Genomic DNA, 21965 nt, shown 5'->3' with positions numbered 1-21965 from the left:
TTGGTTTCTAAGCGGTACTGTAGGACGCGGCAACGGTCGTTAGGGTAGTACCATTCCCAAAGGAGAGGGGTGTCCAGGATCATAGAAACTTTTTGAAAAAAGATTTTTGAGTGGGAGGGGAGGCCCAGCTCCTTTGCATGGTCATTTCTTAGTTGCACTTGGTTTTGCTTTAAATGAACCGTAACTGAATAATAAAGTTTATAAAGTTTAATATCAGTAATATAGCTTAATACACAATCACACACCTATAAGCCAGTATTTTGCCCCATCATTTTCCTAGTGCTGAGTACACTCAGTGAGGTTGGAGTCAGCTGCCACGCATGTCAGAGCTCACATGTCATTCATTAGCAGTGCCTAAGATCAGTGTTGGTCAAGTGCAAAGGTAAAGCATTTGTGTGAAATTCAGAACGAATCCAAATTTTTCTATGGCAGAGATGCAGATGGAAGGATCAACAGGCCATAATGTACACTTACAGTAATCCTGTTGTGAGCGTGCTACCCTCCACCACTCTGTGTTCATATGGACTCTGTGTTTGAGATGCACACATGGTGTGTATGTATATATATATTTTTATATGTATGTATGTAAATGAACATGAAGGCACTGTTTGATCAAACTTTATTGATGATGTGACTGTTAACATGCATGGAAATGGTAGTGCTATTTAGTGAGCACCTGCAAGGGAAGAGACGTTTATGTGAGATTAAATACTGTTTTAGAATATGTTACTAGAGTTTACATTTAATGTTTAATGCCAGAAAAGTTTGTATATTTTAACTAAGTAGCTAAAACAAATATTGGTTAAGAGAAAAATTAACTTACCTTTGGCTATTTTTGTGGAGAGGCTTCCGTGTTGTCTTGGCAGGAAAAGACTGTAGCCTGTGTTGAAGGGGAAATTTTCCTGCCCAAAGACAGGAAGTGACATCACCTAATGTCCTGTTTTTCACTGTATAAGTTTCTAAGGGAAGATTCAAGAGAGTGGTGTTTTGAAGTTGATTGATATTGGAGAATTTATGATTGCTGGATGTTTCCTTGCACTTGTAAGTACTGCATCTTTCTTTATGTAATATTTTTTGTTTGTTTTCGATTTTTCTTTTGCACTGGAACACTGGGAGCCACTAAACACCTTTTCTTTTTTATCCCACTTGAAGCGTACCCATGTGTCTTTTCTCATGTGTTTTTCCTCTGCCCTTATTTAAGGTCCATTCCTATCTTCATTGATCAGAATTGCACTCTGAAACTTCAGTGTTGCATGGGAGCATGATGGTCAAGTCTCTCCTAACAGGTCTGTGCTGATTGGCTGCAGACACTGAGAGAGGCAGTTCTGATTGGCTGCAGACACTGAGAGAGGCAGTGCAGAGAGGCAGTGTGTGGCATTACATGAGCTGCCCTCTGGTCATTTCCAGCAAGAGCTTTTAGTCATTAATCACTGACAGGTGTTTGGTCCTGCCAAAAAGATGTGCACGGGCCACTGACTTAGAACACCCTGCCGCATGATAAAGTTGCCATGACTTCATCTCTTACTGTTTATCTTTTGACCGATTCTGTCAGAAACCTACTCCATCCACATTCAACAGGAGGCCAGAACAAATGAATGAAATCTGTGCACACACGCCATATAAACACACATGCACACGCACGTGCAGTTCCCATCTTTCTCAGCCTCCCTTTCCTCCAGTGCTTCTTTCCTCCAGTGCTTCTTTCCTCCAGTGCTTCTTTCTAACATAACCCTAACATAACCCTAACCATAACCCTAACCCTAACCATAACCCTAACATAACCCTAACCATAACCCTAACCCTAACCATAACTCTAACCCTAACATAACCCTAACCCTAACCCTAACCATAACCTTAATCTCAACCCTAGCCCTAACATAACCCTAACCCTCACCCTAACCATAACCCTAACCCTAACCCTAACCATAACCCTAACCCTAACCATAACCCTAACCCTAACCATAACCCTAACCCTAACCTAACCATAACCCTAACCGTAACATAACCCTACCATAACTCTAACCCTAACATAACCCTAACCCTAACCCTAACCCTAACCCTAACCCTAACCATAACCCTAACCCTAACCTAACCATAACCCTAACCGTAACATAACCCTACCATAACTCTAACCCTAACATAACCCTAACCCTAACCCTAACCATAACCTTAATCTCAACCCTAGCCCTAACATAACCCTAACCCTCACCCTAACCATAACCCTAACCCTAACCCTAACCATAACCCTAACCCTAACCCTAACCATAACCCTAACCCTAACCTAACCATAACCCTAACCGTAACATAACCCTACCATAACTCTAACCCTAACATAACCCTAACCCTAACCCTAACCATAACCTTAATCTCAACCCTAGCCCTAACATAACCCTAACCCTCACCCTAACCATAACCCTAACCCTAACCCTAACCATAACCCTAACCATAACCCTAACCCTAACCTAACCATAACCCTAACCGTAACATAACCCTACCATAACTCTAACCCTAACATAACCCTAACCCTAACCCTAACCCTAACCCTAACCCTAACCCTAACCCTAACCATAACCCTAACCCTAACCTAACCATAACCCTAACCGTAACATAACCCTACCATAACTCTAACCCTAACATAACCCTAACCCTAACCCTAACCATAACCTTAATCTCAACCCTAGCCCTAACATAACCCTAACCCTCACCCTAACCATAACCCTAACCCTAACCATAACCCTAACCCTAACCATAACCCTAACCCTAACCTAACCATAACCCTAACCGTAACATAACCCTACCATAACTCTAACCCTAACATAACCCTAACCCTAACCCTAACCATAACCTTAATCTCAACCCTAGCCCTAACATAACCCTAACCCTCACCCTAACCCTAATATAACCATAACCCTAGCATAACCCTAACCCTAACATAACCCTAAGTAACGCTAACCCTATATGTTATATATGCAGTATATGACTGCACTGTACAGTGTTTACAGGATCTATGAAGATCTTTCCTGTTACCCATTCGTGACCTTTAATGACCTTTAGTGAGGGCTGCTTAGTTCCCTTCTTGCTGCATGCAGTGGGTGTATGATTTATAGTCATGAGCTCTCCAGTGGACAGAGCCCACAGAATAGTCTGTGAGGAAGGATATCTGTCTTTTTCTACTTGTTGGATAGAAACTCTGACCACATTTCTTAACATTACAGTCTTAATTACTGAAACTGTCATACCTGGCCATTTTACAAAAAGCAACAAAAGGTCATTTCTAGATCCCATCAGTTTTTCACGTGACCCAGGCAGGGCTTTTGAATGTATTACTCCACCTTTTCCAAAGCGGGTTTTCCCAAGAGAGGTATTCATTCAGCACTGATGCATCAGCTGTACTGTATGTCTGCAGTAGTATCTTCCCTAAGCCTAACCTAGACCCTAGCATAGCCATTCTTCAGGTCTCACTGTGTGCTGTGTGCATGCTGGATGCTGTAAACCTCATAGATATAGAATAAAAGTTCTGTTGTAACACACCAGTGAGGAATAAAAAAAAAAAAAAGGAGATTGTTTTGATTAGATTCAGTTGGCCAGATACCTATTCAATCAAAACAATCTCCTCATTATTCCTGCTTAAAAGCTAAACTTGAAATGTGAAATTGGTTAATTATTGACATTAAATGGATTTTGAGAGCAAGCATGTGTGAGTGTTTACGGTGTTTATGATATGTGCATTGTTTACTGTACTGAAAATAAACATAAACAACTCTCTCTGTCTCTCACTCTCGCTCTCTCTCTCTCTCTGTCTCTCTCTCTCTCTCTCTGTCTCTCACTCTCGCTCTCTCTCTCACTCTCTCTCTCTCTCTCTTTCTCTCACACTCTCTCTCTTTCTCTTTCTGTCTCTCTTTCTCTTTCTCTCTCTCTCTCTCTCTCTCTCTCTTTCTCTGTCTCTCCCTCTCTCTCTGTCTCTCTCTCTTTGTCTCTCTCTCTCTTTCTGTCTCTCACACTCTCTCTTTCTCTCTCTCTCTCTGTCTCTCTCTCTGTCTCTCTCTCTCTCTCACTCTCTCTCTCTCTCTCTCTCTTCCTGTCTCTCTCCCCCACACACATACACAGTTTTTCTTTGGCAGTTTGCCTGCGTGTTCCACAGGGACACCAGCCTGTCACAGCGGTTCATCTGGACTCCATCAGTAGTGACCAGTTTGACAACTTTAATCTGTGTCATTCATTCTGCTCTAGATCAAAGCAGTTCACTAATGTCACTACCAACACACACACACACACACACACACACACACACACACACACACACACACAATTAAACACATCTATAAACATTAACTTTAAAGTGTTCACATGCAAACATACGTCACCATAAGCAATGTTTCAGACTCCCTACATGCATCAGTAAACACATGAATGCACACATACACACAAACACATGCACACAAACACACATGAACACACATACACAAACACCTACAGACACACACAAGCACACATACACACAAACACATACACATACACACACAAACACATGCCGACACACAAACCTCAGTATTGTGGATTACTGGGAACAGAAGGTTTTATTTCATTAGACTCAGTGCCAGCAGAACTACCTGTCTACCTGTTTACTTTCCAACCTGTCTTTACCTTTAATCTGTTTTGTATTCTGGTTGCTTAAGATATTTTGTGCTGAAATGCATTTACCTTATTATATACCTTACTATTACAGATAAAAATACAATAGATGGTGGAATATAAATGAACCACACTAAAAAACATTGACAGAGTGACAGAGACAGAAAAGTACACAAGGATAAAGAAATTTTGCTTCAGTCAGAAATGATCCAAACCTGGCTTCCTCAACTAAAAACAATGAAGACTTTCAGAAAGCAGCGGTTGTTTCTGTGCCTACTACATCAGACGATCTGTACCTCCCCCCGATAGTTACCTCACAGCTAGTCCCAAGACGGCAGAGGAACAATTCCACCTAATTCTAATTGAAGTTTCAAACACAGGGCAAGATAGGAATTAGGAGTGAGATCATCAGGAAAGCTATTAGCCCCAGATGCCCCAACGGCCCTGCTCTGACTGGAATTGAAACCCCATTCAGCAGGGAGCCACTAGAAATAGCCAGACAGAGGTCATCTGGAGAGCACATTAGAAAAGAGAAGAAAGGTCACTCCACGCATGGGTTGTCCCATCGACGCAAGTCCTAAGAGATGGGGTAGTGTGTTTACAGGGCCATGTTGTTTTCACTGTTACCACTCTATCAAGCTTGGAAAGATGTTGACTGCATGAGTGCTGTCTGGAGCTCAGATGTTACTGTGCATTAAATTGTAGACAATTACAGCTGGATCAATTAACTTTTTAAATGTGCCAGGGTCTCAAACCCAAAGAGTGAGCCATGTCACTGGAATGCACATGTGTTTTATTTTAAGACTTCACAAGTTTTTAACTTCAGCTGATGAGAAAACACCCAACCATCAGCACAATACAAAAAGAGACAAACTAAGACCACATGTGTGCAGATTAGGGTGTACTGACACATGACTGTAAAACTAAGAGGCACTATTACAGTGAGCTTCAAAAGACAGAACCAAACTGATCTAGCATTTTTGTTCAGGTAGTACATTGTGGGTATTACAGGTGTGTTATAGACAGGTAGTGTCTCCGAATCATACAACTGATTGCATACAAGTGAAATTAAAGTGCATTCATGTTCAAAAGTGACACTATCTAACCAAACTCAGAATGTACCACAGAATGTTACAGAACGCACACCCCCACACCTCTTTTGTGGTCTTTAAATCAGGCAATCAAGAGGCTTTCACATCTAGAAATATTAACATTTAAATATAGCATTCAGATGACACTTTTATCCAAAGTTAGTTACAGTTAGGTCTGAACACAACTTGAGTAATTGAGGGTTATGGTCTTGCTCAGGGGCCCAACATTGGAGGGACATAAACTGGCAACCTGCTGGTTAATAGTCTAGTACCTTAACCATCGAGCTTCCACTACCTGTGCCCTAGAGTACACACCTAGTACACCATAGTCAGGATTAACATTAACACCATCATCATGATTAACATTAACACCATCATCATGTTTAACATTAACACCATCATGATTAATATTAATACAATCATCAGGATTAATATTAATACAATCATTTGGATTAACATTAAAACCATCATCAGGATTAACATTAACACCATCATCATGATTAATATTAATACAATCATCACGATTAATATTAACACCATGATCATATTTAACATTAAAACCATCATCATGATTAACATTAACACCGTCATGATTAATATTAATACAGTCATCATGATTAATATTAACACTGTCATCATGATTAATATTAATACAATCATCAGGATTAACATTAACACTATCACCAGTATTAACATTCACACTATCATCAGTATTAGCACTTCGGGATTAATATTAACACAATCAGGATTAATAATACCATTTTGTACACCATCATCAGAATTAACGGAATCTGCCATAAAGACTTTCGCTGGTCTTTGGTACAGCACAATGAAAGACATGTGAAGCAGAAGAACAGAGAAGAAGAAGAAGATGACAGCAGAAGACATTAAAGAACATCAGAGCAGCTCTAGAAGTGAAAGAAAGTTTAATATCAGGGAAAAGGGATGTCCGGAGGACAACTGTGAAATTGAAACATGAAAGAGAACATAAAGTTTTCATATTGACACTTTTTTGACCATTTTCGCTTATTTTATACCACTTTGTCTCATATAATTTCACAGCGAAATTAGTCCACTTAAAGAAGTAGACATCTTCTCTTCAGCTTCTGTCTTCTCTCAAAGAATTGCCTTCATTTAGAGATCAAAACCTGACAAAAACAAAGACATGGCCAAATGTTTTTAACATTTAATGTCTTTTTTGGGGTTTGTGTCAGGGAAACTGTTTGAATTATAAGAATCTAAACGCTTGAGCTACAGAAGAAAAGATCAAACCTCAGTTTGAAGTTAAAACCTCAGTCTCATTGTGTGCACATGTAGTCAATCGGGTATGCAGAGCTTTGATGCGTTGTTACTAGAATATTCTGTGGCTTTTGCTTTTAGGTTTCACCATAAAAACCTGTTGAACCACAGAGTGTGTAGTGTGTGGTGAGAAGCCCCTGATGTTTGCCCAGCATAAATCAAAGCATTTTCTATTTTAAAATGTTTTTTTCTGCTTAGAAAAAAAGACCTGTTCAAAGAAGACCTTCAACCAACAAACCTGGCTGAGAATAAACTTAGTAACCAGTCTTTACTGACCAGTCTTTATTGACAGGTCTTTACTGACTGATCTTTATGGACCAGTTTTTACTGGCCAGTCTTTACTGACCAGTCTTTAATGACCAGTCTTGTATTGTGTCATGATGCAAAGGTTTGACCTCATTTCACTTTGTGCATTAAGCCAGTTGCTCGTACAGACCTCCACTGCAAGCTAAAAGTTAATGGCTGCCTGAGGCATCCAGGCTTTGTTTCACTGCCGCGTTCCTCTGTCCTGAGGCAGTGTCCTGGCTTGCTTATGCAGGCTGCCTCCTTCCCAAACCACAGCATGGGACAAAGAAAGGTAAGCTTGAAGATATTTTCACAAATAGGTTTACATTTATTTATTTGTTTGTTTAAGCGATGCACCAGAACAACACACAATACCAAATTAAATGAGGGGATGTGAGGTAGCTAAAGTTATTTTCGAGCAATGTTCCTGTGCCCACGAAGAGATCTGGCACATTTGGGAACCTATGAGCGGCTGGTTCGCATTAGTTCAGTCCTCGAGTCCGTGAATGTTTGCCTTGACCCGTGAGCCTGCGCTACCTGTCCGCACAGACGCACTGCTCTGGGTTATCCACGGAGGGGCACTGAGGCGCAGCGACGCTGCGGCTGTTTGTTCAGTCAGCAGTCATTCAGCTCATCCAGAAGAAGCTCTCAGTCCACTAGAGCAGGAGGCACAACACAGGCGCCGAGCAGCGGCCGTTTACAGTCCCATATCCCAAGTTTCTTCAGTTCAGCCGAACACGTTGAAAGGCTCCAAGTGCCGACGAAGCGACTGCTAGAAGGCGCCGGTCAGCGAAATAAAACGGTTTTCCATCGATGCTTTTGACAGGTGCGTTTAGGAACTGGAGCCTCGGTAAGATGAAACCCTAGATGCTCGCCAAGTTTATTCATGATTGCGCAGGAGACGTGATTTGTGAGCCGTGTTCGGACGTGTGCTGTGAGGTCTTTATTCGTGTTTTGCACGGACTTCATCTTCATCGCGCTCATCACGGCGGACAATGAACGCGCTCTCGACGAAATCCGCAACACTCACCGCGACGCGCGCATTCGGAACTGCCTGCGGTAAGTGGATCTGTCCAGCGATGCACGTTTGAACCGGACATGGAGCTGCCTTCGCCGTGTCTCCGAGTTGCGGTGCTGATTTTCTGCAGCGCAGCGGCGCTGCTTCCTGGATTCCTGCAGAGCGTGAAAGGTGAGAGCTGAGAGCAGAGCCATCAGGTGCTGTGGCTGTGCTTTCATTTCAGTCTCTGACAATAGCCGATGCGAGCCGTGTGCAACAGTTCTCTTTTCATGCAGGGTTAAGCACGATACAAATATTGACTTCTTTCCTTTGTATAAGTGAAGCTTTTTTCAAATGTAGCTAAACCGCTCAAACGTGGAGGCCTAGTTTCTAGTCCTGAAGAATTTCAAGGCTACTGCGTTTTATTTGCAAAATTTCCACCCTAAGCCCCATGCTTTATTCCACTACAGTCAGTCGTGTGTGTGTGTGTTCATTTTACACACACCCCCACCCCACCCCGCCCTCTCGTTTCCAGCCTCCAGATGCGCTAGCCGAGCCTGCAGCCCACCTCTGGGTAACCTAGCGAGTGGCCGGACCCTCCGCACGCGGTCTTCCTGCTGCTCCCCCCTCGGCCCCACCCTCCTCTGCCCCGCCCACTCGCGACGCTGCCTGGACGAGCCCCACCCCCCTGCGCTGATGGCAGATGACCCCTTCCTCCACCCCGACACCTGGTGGGGGTCAGGAGCAGCAGCGTGGGGAGAGGACGAGATCCGCTTGGACCTGGAGGCTCGGTTCTGCCTGACCCACGTGGTGCTGGTGTTCCGCTCACCGCGCCCAGCGGCCATGACCCTGGAGCGCTCGCAGGACTTTGGAAGCACCTGGGAGACACTGAAGCTCTTCGCCGAGAACTGCAGCGCTGCTTTCGGGGTGCCTAATGACATGAGCCAGCAGGGGGCGCTCTGCACATCCAGATACTCCAGTGCTGCACCGTGCATTGGAGGAGAGGTAGGGTGGGTGTCAGGCCGTGCGAGTCTGTCTGGTCTAGCTCCACCTGTCATCTGACACACTTGATTATAATCTTCCAAAGTCCTTGATTTGCTGGATCAGGTGTTTGTGTGTCCGGTAGGAATGTGGGCCAAGTCCAGCATGTTTAAGTGTAAATTGGATTAAAGTGGATCTCCAAGGCTTTGTGGCCACAGCGATAGAAGCTCTTTGGGAAAAGGTGCACAGATCTGATTCTCATAACTGAATCCAGCCTTTTTCCTGTCACTGTGATCAGTGCATTTGATTGGCTTTTTCATCAGCAGACTCCAGCATGTACAAGGAGGTAATCCTGTGTGACCCTGGAAGGCTGGGAACTGCATATCCCTGTTTACCTCTGTGTTTTTAGGAGATTAGACCCTGAACCTCCACAACCCTTTCTTTTGTCCAGTACGATGTTGTCCAGTGTTTAATGGTGAACCCACTGCCCTTGGGCTGCACTCTGCACTCTGTCTGTGGTGCCGGGGCTGAAGTATGTGGCCCCCAGAGTCTGGAGTAGTACAAGCCTCTTTATCCATGTAGCCCCCGTTCTAAAGAAAATAATGCTAAAGATTTTTATTACTCTAAATGTGTGCAGGTCATATTCCGATCCATGGGTCAGGGTGGCAGGCTGGATGACCCCTACAGCCCGGAGGCTCTTTCTCTCCTGACCCTCACTAACCTGCGCATACGACTCTTAAAGCCTCACCAGTGTCCTGCCCCATCAGTCTTCCCCTCCAGGGGGCGCCACGTTGCTTTATACCGGCAGGAAAACATCCAAAGGTTCTCACCTGTCATTCCTGAGCAGTCGCGGCCTAGTCTGGTCCACGAGACAGATCCAGGCCCCTATGCCATTTACACACTGGAGGCCCGAGGAACCTGCCTCTGTCACGGACACGCGGAGCACTGCATGCCTGTCGGACACGGAGGAGACGCTCCACAGAGCAGCAGTGTGGTGAGGGAGTGTGTGTCTCCGTGGAGTGTGTGTCTGTGTGAGTGTACATTAAGTGAGAGTGTATTAAGTGTGAGTGTGTATTAAGTGAGTGTATTAAGTGAGAGTGTGTATTAAGAGTGTGTATTAAGTGAGAGTGTGTATTAAGAGTGTGTATTAAGTGAGAGTGTGTATTAAGTGAGTGTGTATTAAGAGTGCATTAAGTGAGCTATAGTAAACCCTCTCTCGCCACTTTATTTGATACTTACTGTGTAGTTGTACTTCATAGGCTGCCGTATGGCTTACAGTAGGCTGTAATCTCCCACTCCTGGTACCATCTGGTTGTGTACAGTGTGTGTGAAGATCTGTATGCCTCAGTGGACCCGTTCATGCACAAACTGGTTTGACCAAAGCCAGCTGTTGGTTGAATGCTTTTCCTTTACATTTATACTGTAAAGGCTCCTTTAGGATTTTATCACGGTTTTTGCAAACACTCATGAATAAACTGATATATATCTATGTATGTTTACATAAACGATATCCTGACGTCAGCTGCGCTTTGATGTTGTCGTTTAGAAAGCAGCCCCCAGACACGCTGTGCTATTTAGAACAAGTTTCTGTCAATCGGTCACTCTGAGTTCATGTACTCGACTGAGGACTCCTACACCTGCAGTTCTGGAGCAGGTGTCCCTAATAAAGTGATTAGTCAGCGTACATTGCAAACGTTGCTTACAATAAATGAACAATTGCTAACACTGCTAGTATCATTGACTGTTTGACGTGTTAGAGTATCAGCACAGCTTTGTAATTAAAGAATGACTCGCTTGTATGAACACACTGGAAGATAAATCCTTAATTTGTACTTAATTGCTTTTGTTCAGTTTTAACAACATACCTTTCCGATAGAGCGGCCATGACCTGACCTTTGTTGTGGTGATCATTTCACCTGTACCACACATGTAAATGTGTTTGTGTTGGGTGCAGGTGCAGGGCAGGTGTGTGTGCACTCACTACACGGCAGGTGCCCACTGCGAGAGGTGCATGCCACTCTACAACGACCAGCCCTGGAGGCCTGCCAATGGAAGCAGTGGAGAGCACAACCCCTGTCACAGTAAGGGCCTTTACTGCCCAGAACCCGACCCCTGTCAGAATAAGGGCCCTTACCGAAAAGAGCACAACCCCTGTCAGAATAAGGGCCCTTACCGAAAAGAGCACAACCCCTGTCAGAATAAGGGCCCTTACTGAAAAGCGCACAACCCCTGTCAGAATAAGGGCCCTTACCGAAAAGAGCACAACCCCTGTCAGAATAAGGGCCCTTACTGAAAAGCGCACAACCCCTGTCACAGTAAGGGCCTTTACCAACCAGAAACCGACCCCTGTCAGAGTAAGGGCCCTTACCAAAAAGAGCACAACCCCTGTCAGAGAAAGGGCCTTTACCGACCAGAAACTGACCCCTGTCAGAATAAGGGCCCTTACTGAAAAGAGCACAACCCCTGTCACAGTAAGGGCCCTTACCGACCAGAAACCGACCCCTGTCAGAATAAGGGCCCCTACCGAGCAGCTGACATGAAGCGCCACTCTGTAACGCCAGCATCGGTAACCTCATTACTGAATGTGTATGTTAGCATCATGTCTGTCTCTTCACTCCAACCTTCTTGCACTGGGTTTGCTCTAACACGTCTTATCTAACACATCTTATCTTCAGGTAATTAGCATACCCAATAAGGTCTGTGTTTGGTGTTCTGGTCATGTTTACCTTTGCGCTTTTATAATGTATTTAAAATGAGCTTAACCCTCTCTCTCTGTAGAGTGTGAGTGTCACGGTCATGCTGACAGCTGTCGCTTCTCCCCGTGGGTGTGGCGCTCTACGGCTCGGCTGAGCGGCGGCGTCTGTGATAACTGCCAGCACAACACGGCAGGCCGTAGGTGCCATCGCTGTCGCCCGGGATACCATCGGCACCCGGCCAGACCTCTCAACTCACCACAAGCCTGTACACGTACGTCTGGGAGAAGGGTGGGGGGCAGTCACGTCTGTGATCTGGAATTGACAGATACCTGAGGGCGTGCCTTTGATGGTACGATATCAGTTTGGCTTTGAAGGAATAGTTCACCCATAAATATCAAATGTTAATAATAATGAATGAAGATCTCACCTGGTCAGTTTGGATGAACTGTTGGGTTACACTTTTCGAATCCCTCTGACAGGCCTGACAAACACTGTTCCGAGACAGCCATTATCTCACAGAGTTTCATTCTAATTCTAATCCAACATATTCAATTCATTCAAATCTTCATGAATATTACAGTTAAGTCAGATAGATTATGATTGAAGCCAAACCCCACAGGTCAACAAATCCAAATTAGGGCTAGAACTAAACCCTACAGGTAAATTCATCTCCAGGTGCCAGGTCAAGCTTTCTTCTTTTAAAATCACAAAAGATTGTAACTGTTTTACTGTTAAAAGGTCAGTGTAATACCATCTCATTAACTGGTAAAAGGTCAGTGTAATACCACCTGGTGAACTGTTAAAAGGTCAGTGTAATACCACCTGGTTAACTGTTAAAAGGTCAGTGTAATACCACCTCATTAACTGGTAAAAGGTCAGTGTAATACCACCTCATTAACTGGTAAAGGGTCAGTGTAACACCACCTCATTAACTGGTAAAAGGTCAGTGTAATACCACCTCATTGACTGGTAAAAGGTCAGTGTAACACCACCTCATTAACTGTTAAAAGGTCAGTGTAATACCACCTCATTAACTGGTAAAAGGTCAGTGTAATACCACCTCATTGACTGGTAAAAGGTCAGTGTAGTACCACCTGGTGAACTGTTAAAAGGTCAGTGTAATACCACCTCATTAACTGGTAATAGTATGTCATTGCACTTTTCAGACTAAAATCAAGGATATTCAGATTTATTTATCCTTACTCTTCTGGTGTCCAAACAAAACTTTATTTAAATGTTTAATCACAAGTCAAATCACATTTACCGATTGGCAAATTTTCTTCAAATGTTTCAGAAAACAGCTATTGTCAAATGTGTGAAGGGTAAACAGGGCAGGCAGAAACTCTAGAGGCAGAAAAATATCTGCTGTGGTCAGCCAAGCATGACATCTTTGCACAAATTAAGACAGCTGATCTTGAGACTGGGGCATCTCTTGGCGATTAAATTTCGTCTGACCTGAGATCAGCGTTGGTGTGTATACTTTAACAGTTAAGCTTAAGGTTAGTAGTAGAATGCTGGTATGATATCAGCCCAAAGGAACACCTCCTTACCCAGAGAGCTTCTCTTTGGCAGCCTGTTGGTGTGACCCAGTTGGCACAGTTCCGGCACAGAGCAGCAGTGAGAATGCGTGGTGTCACCCGAGAAGCGGACAGTGTCACTGCAGGTCAGGGGTCGGGGGTACCAGCTGTGGCCACTGCCTGCCTGGCCACTGGGGTTTTGGGCCGGAGGGCTGCAGACCCTGCAAATGCCCTTTGAACTGTGACCCCGTCACAGGTCAATGTTTAGACAGGTGAGTTTAACAACCAGATATAGCACAGCAACCTTTCTCCCATTAGGCGCGTTGCCTGGTAACCTGTTTTGATGGTATTTCTGGTAAGCCACTATAGACCTATTCAAGCCCAAGAAGGAATTGCATGGATACTTCTTGTTAACAAAAGCTGTATGAATTACACTCGACAGTCCTAGACTACCTTTTGTCTGTAACACGACACAGTGCTCCCTATAAGCTGAATACTTTGTCCAGGTTTTGAAAGAGATCAAGTGCGCAACCCTCTTCTCGTCAACTCGTCAACTGTGTGTCATTTCCTCTTTCTCTCTGAAGGAAAGCCCATGGCCAGTTTTACAGTGTTCCCATTGGAGGCGACCTGACTCACTTTCAGCCACATGAGGAGGCGTGGCCAAGAGAGCTGGCAGTCTCAGCCCTGCACCACACAGGTGAGCTGATGGGAATGCCCCCAATGGAGTTGTTTGTCATCCCACATGGAATATTTCCTTACACAGCTGCTCCTGACTGGTGCATCAGGGATTTAGACTGGGAGTTCTCTAAAACTGCTTTGACACAATGTCTGTTGTTAGAATTGTTACATAAATATCAGCTGACCTGCCGATAAAACACAGATCTCCGAACGTGATGCCCTTTCACAGCTGTGGGAGTGTTTGTGTCACTGTGCTTAAATGTCATGGGTGTTATTGAAAGCCCATACCATTGTGACCAAGCCTGGGGGGGGGGTGTCCTCTACAGGGAAATGCAGCTGCAAACAGAGGAAGCTGACGAGTGTGTCTGACCTGTGTAGTATGAAACATTCTTATGGTAAGATCAGGCAAACACTTGCGTGTCTTGAAAGTTCTTGATGAATTATCTATCAAGGTGACTTGTGTTTATCTGGTTTATGGAAGCAGGAATCAGTCTGTGCTGTGTTACCACCCTAAACCTAACATATCCCTGACTCTAACCCTAACATAGCCCCAACATTACCCTAACCCTAACATATCCGACTCTAACCCTAACATAGCCCCAACATTACCCTAACCCTAACATATCCCTGACTCTAACCCTAACATAGCCCCAACATTACCCTAACCCTAACATATCCCTGACTCTAACCCTAACATAGCCCCAACATTACCCTAACCCTAACATATCCCTGACACTAACCCTAACATAGCCCCAACATTACCCTAACCCTAACATATCCCTGACTCTAACCCTAACATAGCCCCAACATTACCCTAACCCTAACATATCCCTGACACTAACCCTAACATAGCCCCAACATTACCCTAACATATCTGACACTAACCCTAACATAGCCCCAACATTACCCTAACCCTAACATATCTCTGACACTAACCCTAACATAGCCCCAACATTACCCTAACCCTAACATAGCCCCAACATTACCCTAACCCTAACATATCCCTGACTCTAACCCTAACATAGCCCCAACATTACCCTAACCCTAACATATCTCTGACACTAACCCTAACATAGCCCCAACATTACCCTAACCCTAACATATCTCTGACACTAACCCTAACATAGCCCCAACATTACACTAACCCTAACATAGCCCCATTACCCTAACCCTAACATATCCCTGACTCTAACCCTAACATAGCTCTAACATTACCCTAACCCATCCCTGACTCTAACCCTAACATAGCTCTAACATTACCCTAACCCATCCCTGACTCTAACCCTAACCCTAACATATTCCGACTCTAACCCTAACATAACCCTAACATAGCCCCAACATTACCCTAACCCTAACATATCCCTGACACTAACCCTAACATAGCCCCAACATTACCCTAACCCTAACATATCCCTGACTCTAACCCTAACATAGCCCCAACATTACCCTAACCCTAACATATCTGACACTAACCCTAACATAGCCCCAACATTACCCTAATCCTAACATATCTCTGACACTAACCCTAACATAGCCCCAACATTAGCCTAACCCTAACATATCTCTGACACTAACCCTAACATAGCCCCAACATTACCCTAACCCTAACATAGCCCCAACATTACCCTAACCCTAACATATCCCTGACTCTAACCCTAACATAGCCCCAACATTACCCTAACCCTAACATATCTCTGACACTAACCCTAACATAGCCCCAACATTACCCTAACCCTAACATATCTCTGACACTAACCCTAACATAGCCCCAACATTACCCTAACCCTAACATAGCCCCATTACCCTAACCCTAACATATCCCTGACTCTAACCCTAACATAGCTCTAACATTACCCTAACCCATCCCTGACTCTAACCCTAACATAGCTCTAACATTACCCTAACCCATCCCTGACTCTAACCCTAACATATTCCGACTCTAACCCTAACATAACCCTAACATAGCCCCAACATTACCCTAACCCTAACATAGCCATAACATTACCCTAACTCTAAACCTAACATTGCTCTAACTCTAACCCTAAACATAACATAGCTATAACTCTAACCCTAACCCTAACATAGCTATAACTCTAACCCTAACCCTAACATAGCTCTAACTCTAACTCCAACATATTCTTTGTAAGAGCATGTGGTGATATTTAATGCTTCCTCCTTAGAACTTTTTTGCTTGTGTTCATTAGCGGTGCATTTTTTATTTTTTATTTTTTTTTACATGGAATTGTGAATATTTTAGATGGGTGGGGGGTATTTTTGTCTGAGACAAAACAGACCACACCATTCAGGTGAAAAGGGGGTAATATACTAATAATATAACAATAATAAATAATAATATATTAATGTTGAGAGGCCACCAGGGTCCAGCTGTCCTGTGACGCTGCATGCAGAGCAGCTCAAAAATGTGTGATGGGCGGAGTTACAGGAATCTTGGGAAGCAGATGGTAGCCGTCAACTTACCATGAAAAAAAAGAACTTCAAATGCTCCAAACAGTCCAAAGAGCAGTTACGCATCACATTAAGGTTCGACTGTCCCTTACCATCCCGCAATGAAGTTGACTTCACAATGCGTAGCTCCTAACACTGTTAGAACACGTCCACAAACAGCGCAGGAGTCGGGACACATGGTGGCTTTATATTACCCAGCTGTGTGCATGTGTGTCTGCAGTGATGAAGGCCAGCGTACTCTCGGCCCACGATAAGGGCACGCATGCCGTGGTGAGGGTGAAGGTGCATAAGGTGATGCGCTCGGGGGTGGTGCCGCTCCGGCAGGGCACCCGCAGCCTGTACCCTCTGTCCTGGACCAGCCGAGGCTGCACCTGCCCCGTGCTCAACCCAGGTACCACACCTGGAAGGGGCGTGGCCAGTCGGCCAGTCCCAGACAGACGCGCCTTGTTTGACTGATGGTCCCTGACACCTGCTGTAGTGTTAATGACAGACGTCTCTGCTCCAAGACACATCACTGGCTTCTACTGCAGTAAAGATGCTTAACGACGCTTCGCTAAAAATGTAAACAGATCATTGTTGTAAAGGATCACTGAGGATTAACCCTTACTCCTCCTTAAAACCTGTTTATCATACACTGCAGTATAGTGCAGAACTTGATTGCCCTGCGTTCGGCCGCAGTGTTCCAGTCAACTGTGTGACTGTGACTCTTCCCCAGGGGGGAGATACCTGCTGGCAGGCCCAGAAGAGGCAGAATCGGGTCGCCTGCTCGCCACTGTGCAGAGCCTGGTGGCTCCGTGGACCCCTGCGGTCGGTCTCCTGGTCTCCGAGGCGGTGCAGCAGGGCTGCCTGTGAGTGCAATGAGGCCCGAGGGCTTCCAGCATGCTGAACCAGGCCAGGACGAGTCCTGGATCATATAAAGCTCCTGCGTCACACCCCATCAAAAGAGGTCGAGTTTGGACAGTGTGTAGGAGCACAAGGTGAAGTGAAGCAAAGCCGCGCTGGACCGTCTGGCCACTGTCTGTTTCTTTATATGGTTTGTTCTGCCTAGCTACAGAGTGGCCGTTTGACTCTTCTAAGATCTGTGTACTGTCCATGCTGAAATTATACATTTCACTTGTGCTGTTCATACTGGTTGTGTACTTATGTAGACACACATTATCAAAGATCTCTCATATTGCTGGGCAACTGTGTCACTAGGTTGTTAGAACTTCTGTTTTCATTTAGCGCGTCAACAAAAGTGGCCACCATTCCAAAATATTTTCCCTTTTTGATGTTTTCCAGCTCCATCTTAAGATTAGCTAGGCTACTGGACTCCTGGACCATTGTCAGTGTCTCGGTCCAGCACTAGGTCAATCCAGGTCTATCCATCAAAATCAAAGACACCAGCCTCCAGGAAAAGACTGCCATACACAGACAGGGGCAGTTTTCACTCTGTTTTCGTTTAATCACATCAGGATGAATGAGGAAATTATGCATTAAATCTTTCACCGGCTGAGCTATGATCCTTACTATAAAGGATCCGAGTGTGTTCAGCACAGGGGTGCCCCCTAGTGGGCTAACTCGGTAAGAGGGATGACTGAAAATAAACTAGGCCTGAGTACAAAAGCTAGTAACAACTTTGAGATCAAGGACACACAAACATGGTTCATAGACTGGAAATGTGGAGGCGAAGATGGTTTATGCATACAGGTCTTAGTCTACCCCCAACAGAACCACACACACGGGCCCTAGTCTCCACGGAACAGCACCACACATTATGATGATCCCACCTGACTGTTATTACTCTGTAGGTCAGCTGATTAATGCCCATGACAGCCTTGCTGACTGTGTACTCAGTTCCTGGTACCCATCCACCCAGATTGGATAACTGGCCAATCACATCACAAACAATTATTGATGGAAATGGTAAAATAGCTCTACACCCACCCACACCCACACACTGCCCCATCTTTTTGAGCATGTAAAACATTGCTATCTTAAGAAAAGTCTGCAGGGCACTGCTCCTGGTTTGTACATGCCCAGTGGAGCTCACCTCACCTGTTACTGTCACAGACAAAAGGTTTTATTAGGAGAGCAACAGTATTCCAACCTCAACACAATGTCATCTGAGCAGCACTAGGCCCCCACTGTAGACTGATCTGTGAACATAGGTAAAAAAGGACAAAGCACCCAAGCATAGCTAACGGAGGTAAATGGACCAGGCTGACCTGAATGAGAATCATGCGTCAGCTTCGTCAATCAGAAAAGCTGATTGGCAGACTGAAAAAAACAGTGTAAGGCTTTGACAGCAACATTCATTACTATTAGTAGCATTAAGATCTAATTAACATCAGTCCTTTGTTACTGTCTGTGAATGTCAACTGCAGACCTCAACCCTGTGGATTTGTACAAAACCTCACACATCCATCAATTCAATAAACGTCCCCATACAGCATAATTTCACTCTACAACTCAAAGCTCTTCTCTTTCTCTCTAAGGGAAATAGCTGAAGCCTCTGAGTGTTAACTTTGCTGCTCTTTCTGGTGACATCAGTGCATTCTGAGGGTCAAGAGGTCCGTTCAGAGGTGTACCCATGATCTGTGTGTAGGTCAAGACTAGCTGTGATCAAGGTCAAGAGGTCGAGAGTCAGGATATGCGCACTATTAGCTTGTGGCGGCGTTTTCTGTGCCTGCCACCGTCACTTCATCCACGGAGGAATCAGGAACGGAAGCCGCGTCGGTGTTGCTGGGTTCAGCGGGTGCAGTATCATCCCCTCCAGAGGGGCCGCTCTCGTTCTCATCCTCCTGGGGGTAGAGTTCCGGATATTTCTGCATGCACTCCTGCATGCCGCGGAAGTGCTCAATGCACTCAGAGCCCTTCACCTCCTCTGTGCTGTAGTGGAAACAGGAGAAAGCCTCTTTGAACTGCTGTCCGCAGGGACCGCTGGCCATGCCTCCGAGACACGGGCAGTTCCAGTTAATCTCCCCGCTGGGCAGTATGAGACCTGAGGGAAGTCCAGTGTGTTAACAGTGAAGTGGTTTGCTCCCATAATTTCAGCTCTACACTAAAACATCCCCAGAACACACACAGGCTGCGCTAGAATGCCAGTCAGACACTTTTCACTTCTAGCGCTGTTAGCATCTTTACCACTTCTAATATTCTGCTAATCTACTACATCAAGTTATATCAGAGCTCACCGTGATCTTCATAAGGGTCATTTGGGTCATCTTCCACAAGCTCAGCATTGCTTGGGGCCTCATGGTCCTCCTTTGTAACAAAGATGATGCGATCTTTACCTGAGACAAAAATGAGACCCAGGGTAGGTTTGAGCAAATCCTACAAATTTCATGTTCAGTTTATTAGTCATATGGCTAACACAGGATCAATGGTACAATCAAACATATTGGACAGATCATCTTAGCAATAAAAACGGTAGTTGTGTGAATGTTTAAGAAAAGATTAAATAAAGATGGGATAAAAGTAAACTATGCATCTCTATATCGTTAAATATCTTTGGAGAGCTCAAAATATATCCCATTTCTAGATCTATACTATTAGCATATATGAAAAGATGAGTAAAAATGGCGAGTGTGACCAAGAGTATTGAACACTTGGTAAGTAGTTGCAAACATAATTGATAGTTTAATAGATTGAGTGTATTTATGTAAACAGTGCAGTGAGCAGAAGTCCGTGGACTAGGAGATGAGAAAGATGATGGCATGGCGACGCACACACACACACCACTTCTACTAAACACAGTAACGATCAGGATATTGGCAGAACACCTTGTCTAAAATAAAACTTAAAAGATACAACCTCATCACTGACGGAAGTCCCTTCAGAAAGCAGGTGGCTTTAGGTAAGCGCCGGAATACCGCGCTCTTAAACGGGATGACGCACGTGGCCCACGTGGACACCCAACGTCAGTAACTAAACCGATGAACAGGTCATGGACTTTGGCTTTCAAGGAGTAACAGACACCGCTATATAGCCAAAGCTAACTGAAGTAAGTGTGAGGCGTTTCAGATGCACCTCACGTACATCGCCCAGTGAAGTTCTGATCAGTCCTGTTCCATCCATGCCGGACTGACCCCAGGACCGAAACACTTAGCAGGCTAGCGAGGTTAGCTAACGCTACCAGTGAGCTCATGCAATTTTGCATCTTAAATTCTCTATGTAGCTAGCTAGTTCAAGACTCAATTTCCTTTACTCGTTGATATAGCACAAAACTAGTTCAAAGAAAGCTAACCACCTCGCTAGCTAATTTGGCATTAATGCCTGTAGTCGGGTCAGCTAGGTCATGCTAGAGGGCTCAGAAGCCTCTCAAAGTTATAGAAGTACATGACGGGCTGATTAGCTAAATGCTAGTCCAATGACATTGAGGGACAAATAGCAAGAGAACTGGCTGATTTTTGCACAAAGTACTAATCCAACCATACCTTCCTGCTTGCAGTATGACATTTTTGCCGCCGACGACGAAGATGGACTACCCTACAGTGGTTTCCTTACAGTCCGTGTCCAATATTTAGTCATCTGCCACCGGCACACTTAACCAGCACCACACGCCGAGTGTGAAGGCAACCGCTGCAGTTTTGTTTTGCATAATGGCTACCGATTTTTCAATATAAAAGTTTGCGACGAAAGGCCATCGAGATGGTTTTTACATGGTATCCGAATCATTCAAATAATTAACGCAGTGTTCAAATTAATTTAGAATCTTTCAATCACTGTATTTAAGAATGAAAGGAACATTCAGGATATGGAACCATTCCTATAAACAAAACATCGGTCCAAACTAAAATAAAACTGCAAGTTTGCAAAACGTTTAACCTGAAATCCGTCAGCACTTTTTTAAATTAGGTTTTGCCAGTTATGTCACATTTATTTAGGATCAGTGACTTGATATACACATAAAATGTGAAGACATTTTTTATGCTATCTTCTCATAAAACAATTCTTATCAGGTAATGGCTTTGTACGTATCTGCAGATGGAATATTATGTCTCCAGCTGCAATCCTAAAATGCATTCTGTTTTAAAAATGTTCATGTCTACCCTTGTTAAATGAGATGCATCAGAGCAGGCTAGTCACAGTGTGTGAATGAGTCACAGATGACGCTTCACCAGTGTGTGCTGCAGAGATAACAGGAGAACAAATGGAGCCGTGAATACTGAACATAGCTGAGATCTGTTTTAACACGGGTCAAACCCAACAAACCTAACGTAACCTCTAAGGTTTAACATTTGCCCCCAGTAACCACTGTGCATTTGAAGACACTGAGGTCAGTCAAGAAGCTGACGGCCCATTTAAAGCGATGCTGCTGTGACAGAACATTACACAATGT

General features: G+C 44.4%; 2 protein-coding genes across 4 annotated transcripts; one reads left to right on the top strand and one right to left on the bottom strand.

Annotated features, from left to right (window-relative positions):
• Window positions 1-7670: 7670 nt before the first annotated feature.
• Window positions 7671-18976, top strand: si:dkey-202e22.2 (netrin-4). 3 transcript variants are annotated; one of them, XM_035520552.1, is made up of 10 exons: window positions 7671-8496; window positions 8840-9309; window positions 9923-10279; window positions 11240-11366; window positions 12064-12252; window positions 13554-13644; window positions 14083-14195; window positions 14503-14571; window positions 16863-17033; window positions 17358-18976. In XM_035520552.1, exons 1-10 carry the CDS (start codon window positions 8406-8408, stop codon window positions 17492-17494), a joined length of 1815 nt encoding a protein of 604 aa, XP_035376445.1. In that variant the 5' UTR covers window positions 7671-8405; the 3' UTR covers window positions 17495-18976. The 3 variants fall into 3 exon arrangements, with proteins under 3 accessions (XP_035376445.1, XP_035376446.1, XP_035376444.1); XM_035520551.1 differs by having other exon boundaries at window positions 7672-8496; window positions 13554-13770; XM_035520553.1 differs by lacking the exon at window positions 16863-17033 and having other exon boundaries at window positions 13554-13770.
• On the bottom strand, window positions 18063-21419 carry chchd4a (coiled-coil-helix-coiled-coil-helix domain containing 4a). The gene is made up of 3 exons (XM_027016593.2): window positions 21061-21419; window positions 19819-19917; window positions 18063-19625 (listed from the first exon to the last, which is right to left on the bottom strand). Exons 1-3 carry the CDS (start codon window positions 21080-21082, stop codon window positions 19285-19287), a joined length of 462 nt encoding a protein of 153 aa, XP_026872394.2. The 5' UTR covers window positions 21083-21419; the 3' UTR covers window positions 18063-19284.
• Window positions 21420-21965: the final 546 nt, after the last annotated feature.

The sequence above is a fragment of the Electrophorus electricus genome, chromosome 20 (genome assembly GCF_013358815.1).
Source record: "Electrophorus electricus isolate fEleEle1 chromosome 20, fEleEle1.pri, whole genome shotgun sequence".
NCBI classification, from domain to species: domain Eukaryota; kingdom Metazoa; phylum Chordata; class Actinopteri; order Gymnotiformes; family Gymnotidae; genus Electrophorus; species Electrophorus electricus.
The sequence above is the reverse complement of the archived record's forward strand: the minus strand, read 5'-3'. Positions and strand labels throughout refer to the sequence as shown.